General features: G+C 38.8%; 1 protein-coding gene across 3 annotated transcripts in view; it reads left to right on the top strand.

Annotated features, from left to right (window-relative positions):
• The first annotated feature begins 2,844 nt into the window (after positions 1 to 2,844).
• The window catches only part of LOC121518365 (carbohydrate-responsive element-binding protein), a 31,235-nt gene continuing 25,369 nt past the window's right edge, over positions 2,845 to 8,710 (top strand). For all 3 annotated transcript variants that reach the window (XR_005992647.1, XM_041800622.1, XM_041800621.1), the window contains exons 1-4: positions 2,845 to 3,389; positions 7,353 to 7,459; positions 8,244 to 8,326; positions 8,506 to 8,595. Coding sequence is in view for 2 of the 3 variants with exons in the window: in XM_041800622.1 (XP_041656556.1) it covers positions 3,043 to 3,389; positions 7,353 to 7,459; positions 8,244 to 8,326; positions 8,506 to 8,595 (627 nt within the window). In the remaining variant the exon portion in view is untranslated. The remainder of the gene's footprint in view (positions 3,390 to 7,352; positions 7,460 to 8,243; positions 8,327 to 8,505; positions 8,596 to 8,710) is intronic.

Genomic DNA, 8,710 nt, shown 5'->3' with positions numbered 1-8,710 from the left:
CAATAGCGTGCTGCTGCAGGCCCCAGCGTAGGGGTCAGGGTCTGCTGCTGCACGCTCCAGCGTACAGGGCTATGCTAAGGTCTAGTAAGCACAATGGTGTAGTTATGCTAACAACAGCTAACACGCTCCCCAGTGGAAGTCACCACTGAAGCTGCTCAGACTGGAGCGTCCAGGAAGAGACAGCGAGAAGATGATGATGAAGACGAGGAATGGGATAGCAAAAGGTTCTGCTTAGACAGGGACCCAGCATTTGGTTCTGATAACCCACAGTCCCAGGATGTTGTCAGGGCAGAACCACGAGTCATCCGCCCGGGGGAAGTCACCACTGATGCTGCTCAACCTGGAGCATCCAGAAAGAGACAGCATGAAAGTGATGATGAAGACGAGGAGGACAGCAAAAAGTTCTGCACAGACTTGTACTGGTTCCTGTACAGTGATGAGGACAGTGAGTGTGAAAGTGATGACAGTGAGGGGAGAGTGATGTTGCTGATAATCATTGAGTGGCATCAAGCCTCCACTTTACTCCATCATACTTTCTTCTCACTCGAACTCCTCTTCATCAACTCCCCAAAACAAGCAGCCATCAACCTGGAGGTGGCTTCAGTTTTTGAGTGTGACCTTTCTGGGTCATACTTAGAGATGGATTGCTAATATCACCCCTGATACAGCGCGTTGTATTTTTGTGTGTCATGCACCATATGGAAAAAAGTATTTGGCCACACCTGTTAATGATTGAATTCAGGTGTTTCAATCAGACCTGTTCCAACATGTGTATAAATTCAAGCAGCTAGCCATGCAGTCTCCATTTGCAAACACTTGGGATACAAAAAGGTCGTTCTGAAGAGCTAAGTCACTTCAAGCGTGGTCCTGTGATAGATGGCCCCTTTGCAATAAGATGGATTGTGAAATTTCATCCCTGCTAGACTTTCTTCAGTCAGCTGTAAGGTATTATTAGAAAGTGGAAGCATTTTGGAACAACAGCAACTCAGCCACAGAGTGGAGGACCCAGTGGAATCACAGAGCGAGGTTGAAAACTGCTAGGGCACATGTGAGTTAAACTCTCCAATGCTCTGCTGATTCCATAACTGAAGAGTTCTGAACTTCCACTGGCATTAATGTAAACACAAAAACTGTGCAGTGGGAGCTTAATGGTTTCACTGGCTGAGCAGCTGCATGCAAGCCTCACATCACCAAGTCCAATGCCAAGCTTCAGATAGACTGGTATGAAGCCCACCAACACTGGACTGGAGGAGTGGAAACGTGTTCTGTGGAGTGTTGAATAAGGCTTCTATGTTTGGCAGTCAGATGGGCCAGTCGTTGGATCATTTGTGTTGGATCAATAGAATTGGTGTTACTTTTGATACAACTTTGATCAGTTTTGCATACATTTGACCCTTTTCAGCCACTTAATTGAAAGTGCAGTGATTCATATTTAGTCTCATAGCATTTAAAGAACAAACTTGATTAAATGAAATATTCATAGGCCTATCTACTTAAAAACGTGTTTAATCACCTAAATTAAAAAAAAGTTATTATTTTTTAAATGAACTAGAATAAGCCTTTAATTTGAACATAGAAAGGGTCCCCTCCACAGACATCGCCATCTCTGGATTTTTGCATTTTACGTGTTTCTAGTAACATATAAGGAACCAAATAACAGATACACATTGTTTTAATTCCACCGGTAGCCACAGTAACCACCACAGAAATTAGCATTGTAATCTAGAATTGACTGTGAAGATGTTGAAGTTCAATTTTACACACTGCGTTTCTAAAACCCTTTCACCACTTTTTGTACAATTTGGCTCTATTGACTAATTTTTGGACTCTTTTTAATTATATCTCACCACTTTTTCTGCCCATTTTTGCCAATTTTAGTCTATTGTTGCCTCTGTTAACAAATATCATCTCTGTTAGATCCTTTAAACCACTTTTTTGTATGACATTTTTTGCATATTTTATCTGCATTTCTCTAATTTTAATCCTCATATTTGCCACTTAAAATTAATCTTTGCCACTTGTAATCCTTTTCACCAGTTTTACTGCCTGTCTTCGCCACTTTTAACACTTTTTTGACACTTTTAACCCCTTTTGGCCTACTGGTTATTTTTTTGTTACCTGTGCTGACCCATTTTTGCCACTTTTAATCCAGTTTTTAATCCTATTTCACCACCTTTTCTGCCTATTTTTGCCATGTTTATGCCATTTTTCCCATGTTTTCGTCTATTGTTGCCCCTCTTAACCTATTTTGCCACTGTTTAATCCTTTTTTCCATTTTTAATGCCCATTTTTGCTCTTTTCTTTTTATTATTTGTTTTATTTATGTATTTTCTACCACTTAAAACACAATTTTGACCTCTTACTCCCATGTTGCTGCTTTTAACCCATTTTAATTCTGTTTTAAGAAAAGGGTTTTACATTTTGAAGGCTATACTACAATGTAATTAAGTTTTTAAAATATTGAGTAGTGTGTTTATCACTCAAGTTTAAAAGAAAAATCAAACATGGTTATCACAGCTTAACTTTAAAATGGAGCATGTTTTGCTGACCTCCATGGGCCCTCAGTTTGGTTGGGTCCCATAAAGCTCTCCCCTTTATCACCTTTTCCTTATGGGCGGCCTTGCCTAAAGATAATAGGCCTAAATATACATTTTAAAAAAATATATTAGTATAAATAAACAGTAGTAGTAGTAGTAGGCTAGTAGTAGTAATGCTGAGCCTCCCATCCAGGATTGGTCTATTAATAATTACCATGCAGAATGATTGGTGCTGAGAAGGACTTTACCTCTGCAGCATGTTGCAGTAATGATAGCAAGCTCTTACAAAACACAGACAGTGTCGGAACGGTGCAGGTCACATTAATGTCTCAGCTGTCAGGTGAGGGGCCTCTCTGCTGTCGGCACGCGCTCCTGTTTGAGGAAATATTGGAATATCTGAAGAAAACAGAAAGAGGAAGGGGGGAGGGGAGGAGGTGTGGGAGAGGAGTCATCTCAGGAGAAAGTTCACAGTTTGACGGACGGTCACACAGACAGTAAACGCACCATGGCGGGCAAAGTGAGAGTCTGTTCAGCCGGACAGAGCCAGCTTCAGGACTCTTCAGACTCGGACTCGGAGGTCGAGGGGGAGCCGGCTCGCGTGGTGGGTACCGGGCCCTCTGCCGGCTCCATCCCCGGCTCTCAGGTCATCCACAGCGGACACTTCATGGTGTCGTCGCCGCACAGTGACTCCTCGCCGCGGAGGAGGAAGAGCGGAGGCTCGCTCAGATATGACTTTGACACGGTGAACAGGACGTGGTGTCAGACGTACCGGTACGGCCCACTCAGCTCCGCGAGCCTCAGCATCGACCCCACTCTGACCCGCCTGTTTGACTGCATGTCCCTGGCCTACAGGTGGGTCAACGTTACACTACAGGGCTCAGGGACAGGAGGACAAGTCAACTCAAAGTTTAGCTGATTATAACTGGGCAGAATCCCTCATGTTTAATGGACACTAACTTCTTTCTTATTTCAGAGATGCCCACTTTTATGTCGTCATTTCCAAACGTATTTTAGCGGTTAACTCCGTGTAGCCTAGCTTCATGCCTTTATTCTCATTGTAAAGTAAATGCATGGAACTTGAGGGGTTGCAAGGTTTTACTTATTTGGGTTGCAATTCCTCTTGGTTAGTCTGACCGACCATATGGGAACAACTGGGCCCTGTTATGTCCACAATGCATTTTAACCCTTTTAACCCCCATTTTTCCTCATGATGCCTCTATGTTTTTCAAATGGAAAAAAAAAACTCAAAAATTATTTATTTCAAATAAGTTATTTTATTGTGTTGAATTATTACAAACTGTGATATGGATTATTTTTGTGCAATGCCACATACTCCCTCTCAAGCTGCACTTTTTGATATTGTGACTCCAAAGCATTCTACATTAATATTTTACTCTATTTTGAGTTATTTTTTCACCTACAACTGACCTAATTACTGATTTCAAATATTCATGAATTTTAAAGATTTTAACCCTTTGACTGCCAGTTTTTTGTTGCAATGCAACCATGTTTTTCAAAACAAAAAAAGGAGAAAATGAATTATTTTTGATATGGATATGTCAGTGATTAGCAGCAACACTGATTTTCATGATTTTATTTCTTTATTTATTTTTTTGCAGTTTTTAGCAAGTTTTTTCTCCCTTTTCCAGATGTGGTCAAAATGACACTATCTGGCGGAGATTAGTAAAAATGATAAATTCCAAGGCAAAAGCCCAGATTTGCACCCAGATACAATAAAATGGGTGTATTATGCTTTAATGGAAGAGAGTTCGAAAATTGCAGTTTGACTGGGTTTTAATGGTGCATTTTTTGCACTGCTCAGCTTAAGTGTAACTCTTGCTTATAAACAGTGTATTTCAGACTTCCTGTTGGAGCAGAGCTGGAAATAACAAGATCAAATCAAAAAATACACCGTCTTGACAAAATTCATGCGCACAACCTCTCTCAAGTGTTATCAGTAACGGTAAATTGAAGCCTCATCTGGGTGCTTGCATTATTTTACCTTACACACAGACACAAAAATATTTCCCATAAACCACCAGGGTCTGAATGATTTCATCTCCTGATGCTTGTAGTCAGTTGTGTTTCCTTTTGTTGTTGTGTTGGAAGACAAAGTGACGACCCAGGCCCAGTTTTACTGCTGACTGCTTGAGGTTCTAAATCTTCACATATCCTTCTTTCTTCATGATTCTCTCCATTTTTCTGAGATTCCCAGTTCCAGATGCATTGAAGCATCCCAACAGCATAATACTCCCACTGCCGTGCTTCACTGTGGGGACGGTGTTCTTTGGATTATACGTCTCAATTGCCAAAGAGCTCTAGTTTGGTCTCCTCTGACTAAAGGACATGCTTCCAGTATGCAGTATCTTTCTCCAGGTTGCCTTTAGCACTCTTCAGTCTGACTTGAAGGTGTCTCTTCTGCAGATGTGGAGTCTTTCTTAGTCCATTCCTGTGCAGGGCTCTTGTGATGGTCTTCTTTGAGACTGCATTTCCTGACTTGGTTAAGTCATTCTTTAGGGTCCTGGCACTTGTTCTGAGGTCTTTTGACACACCTCTTACTATTTTTTTCTTTCAAGAGTCTTTGAAATCTTTCTCTTCCTACCGCTGCCAGTCTTGTTCGAAACTCTGTGGTTCTCTTTGAGTTTCCTCATGATGACAATGGTAATTTTAGGTCTTGAGTTGTATACCAACAATAAAATTTAATAATTACAGGGAAAAGTGAAGAGCCCTTTTGGGTGTCGCCCCTGGCAGGTATCCCACATTGCCAACAAAACTAAAACTAATAAAAATTAAGCTAAAACAAGGCAATTTTGCAAAATAAAAACTAAACTGAACTAAAAAAACTAATTAAAACTAAACTGAAATTCAAAATAAAAGTAAAATAAAAACTAAAACAAAGGAAAAATCCCGAACTATTATAACCTTGCTTCTCACTCCAGTTCTTGAGGCTAAATGCTTTGATAACTTTGTTGGTTTTTGTGAAATTATTTTGTTGCTGTGTGCAGAGTAAAATAATGTAAGCATCCAAAATAAACTAGTATGTTTTGAAAAGATGTGTAAAAAATTGTGAAATTTCTTAGGGGAGGTAATAATTATTTTATACATCTCTTAAAGGGTTAGAAAAGCAGAAGATACAATCAGCAACTAAACTGATCATTTCTATTTAGAAATATTTAATGTTTGAATGCAACGCTGCATCATAGGTGTTTTACTAGCATTTTCAGTGTAAAGGTTCTCAGTGATCAACACATTTTGCTGCTTACACATGTACGGGACCAGATCTGAGATAAGACAAATTGCTTTATCCACAGGGAAAGCTAAACAGGAGCTTTAAAAATGCAAAGTATTTAAGAAAATAAAGAATGTGCAGGCCGTAACTTGAATATCTTTCCACCTGCAGTTGCTGCTCTCTGACGTTAATAATTTTCACAAGCCACTTTTATTAGCTACCTATAGGTAAGGAAGAGAAATAAAAGTACATTTTTATGCAGGGTTTCCCTTTAAAATGGATGGTGAAAGTTGTTTTGTAATGTTTGTGGTTGTGTTAGCAGACTGATTTTGCAGCCTCTTGTGCAACAGCTTGGAAACTCTTCACTGAAAGCTGGACTTTGATTCTAGTTGGCAGCAGTGGAGAGATTATAGTGTAACTGAGGGAACAGAGAGAAAGCATGAAATTTTGCCCCTTGCCTATATTTCAGGAATAGTCAGCATATTGCATCGTCTTTACACAATGCAAAAAAAAAATTGAGTAATAGTACATACAGTTTCTCATTTAAGTTTTAAAATTGTTTATCAAATTTTATCAATCTATTTGTATCATTTTTGACTAGATATTCCAAGAAATGCACATTTTTGGCAGATAAAAATGCAGATGTCTTGCAGGTTTGCTTATTTAATATAAAGTTAGCTGTGTTTCTTAGCATGTGTTTTAGTAACAGTTGCTATCAACTACTGGCCCATAGGAGACAATTTTCCAACCAGCTAGTATGTGTCAGTGGATTTTATAATGAGATTGTCACAATCAAATCTCGGTCTGCTGTTGTTACCAGCACAAAAAACAGCACGTCATTTACACTTTTATGTCAGATTGCAACATTTGAAATGGAAAATCTCACATGAAATCAACTTATTCATGTATTTATTTTCAACTTCCAAGGCTTAACTAGCGCACCTTTTTTAGGAATTCAAGTGCAAAATTATCAAAATTTTAAAAATATAAGCACTGTAAGTATCAATATGTCCAGATTTTAGAAATAGCAAATGAAGAGTACATAAAATATGAAAAAAACTACTTTCTAAATTTTAATTCACCTTTGTGCTTAATCTGCAGTATCATGTGCAAAAGGTGGACTATATTGTTGCAAACTACTCCTGTTCTGCAGTATTTATCGTTAATCACTCTTGTGTTAATTTGCTCCTCTCCTGACAGTGTTTTCCAGTAATAAGCTGCTGTTCCGGAGAGTGCAACATGCAGCGATGTCCCTCCATTAAAAGCATGATGAATAAGAAGCCTGTAGCTTCCTAGCAACTCTGTGAGCACCTCACATTAGGAGGCCTCTTCTCTGCACTCAGCAGGCTGAGGGACACTGGAAAAGTGCAAACAGCCTGACAGTGAGACGGTGAATGAGCTGATAGCACGCTATTTGTCAAAATCAGGAAAGAATGTTTCCACTCTGTCAGTGCCGGGGTTTTTAACTCTTTCAGAACATCTAATTCAAACAGAAGAAAGCAGGGAAATGTGCATTTTCAGTTTTATTTGTAAGAATTTTACAAACTCACTGAATAAAATGCTTTCCGTCCATTTTTCATTTCCAGCGGTAAGATCGTCTCTCCAAAGTGGAAGTCTTTTAAGGGTCTGCGGTTGCTGTGGCGGGATAAAATCCGTCTGAACAATGCCATATGGAGGGCTTGGTTCATCCAGTGTGAGTCAACACATCTTACCTTCATCTCTATAACATAAATCTTCACTTAAAGGCACAATATGTAGATTTTTTGCTCCCAATGTCTACATGTTTTTTTTTTTTTAATTACAGAGATTCTAAAAAGACTATTTTAATTTACTTATATCTTAGGATCTGAATTTAAGTGTTTTAAAGTTTTTTAACAACTAAACATCCTTTGTTTTCCTCGACAGCAGTACAAAATGCTTCAAGAAAAACAAGAATATGAAAAATTCTACTTTCTTATTAAGATAGACTTTTTTTGAATGCGCAATTATTATCAGCATGATACTAGGCAGATACTAGCTTAAAAAAGAAAGCTATCTGTATTTGCATGTATGAAAATTGCTATTGATATTTACTAACAAGATATCAGCTTTTCTTAGGTACATGTAGGGATTCTCTAAAGAAAATGGTTGGGAAACACTGCTGTAGATGATGGATGGAGTTTTAGGCAGGGCCAATAGACCTATGTCAGCTGAAGTATTTTTCTTTGTTCATCTACTGTCTTTCAACTTTAAAATGTACTTTAATGACTGAATTGTAGGTTTGAACTACATTTATATATCAGTATGAATTTCAGTATCAACTAAAATGAATTTGTAAATAATACCAGGTATCAGCAAAAATCCAATATGCATGTTGTGGAAATGTGGTATATTATTTTGGCAACTGTGCTGCTTGCGGCATTCTCAGCGGTAAATGATTTCTATTTGAATCAGTCTGAAATGTGACAATGATTTAACTCTTGATGTGCTGTGCTTAGATGTGGAGAGGAGGAAGATCCCAGTGTGTGGCTTTGTCACGCCACTCGAGGGCTCTGAGGCAGACGCTCATCGAAAACCCGAAGTGGGTGATTTGAGTAAAAGAGGGATTTATTTTTTGATTTTTTACAGCCTGAGTTGCTTTTCAGCTACACAATTCTCTAACTTTATTTGTCAGTAATTAATGAAACAGAAGTGGATTTCACTTAACTGTGAGTTTTATGTAGAGACGGTTTAATGTTCTGTATTTCTTCATGTCTGCAGGCTATCGTATTAGAGGGCAGCTACTGGAAGCGAAGGATCGAGGTGGTGATCAAGGAGTATCACAAATGGAGGATTTACTACAAGAAGCGGGTGAGCACTGACTCTTCAAAAGCTTATTTAAGACATTTAGAAGAGTAGCTCTGTTTTATTGTTCAGTTGGATGTAAGGACATTCAGAGCACAACCTGTGTTGTGTCAATTCTCCT

Source organism: Cheilinus undulatus, linkage group 12 (assembly GCF_018320785.1).
Source record: "Cheilinus undulatus linkage group 12, ASM1832078v1, whole genome shotgun sequence".
NCBI classification, from domain to species: domain Eukaryota; kingdom Metazoa; phylum Chordata; class Actinopteri; order Labriformes; family Labridae; genus Cheilinus; species Cheilinus undulatus.
Note: the sequence above shows the minus strand (reverse complement) of the source record. Positions and strands in the feature narration are given on the sequence as shown.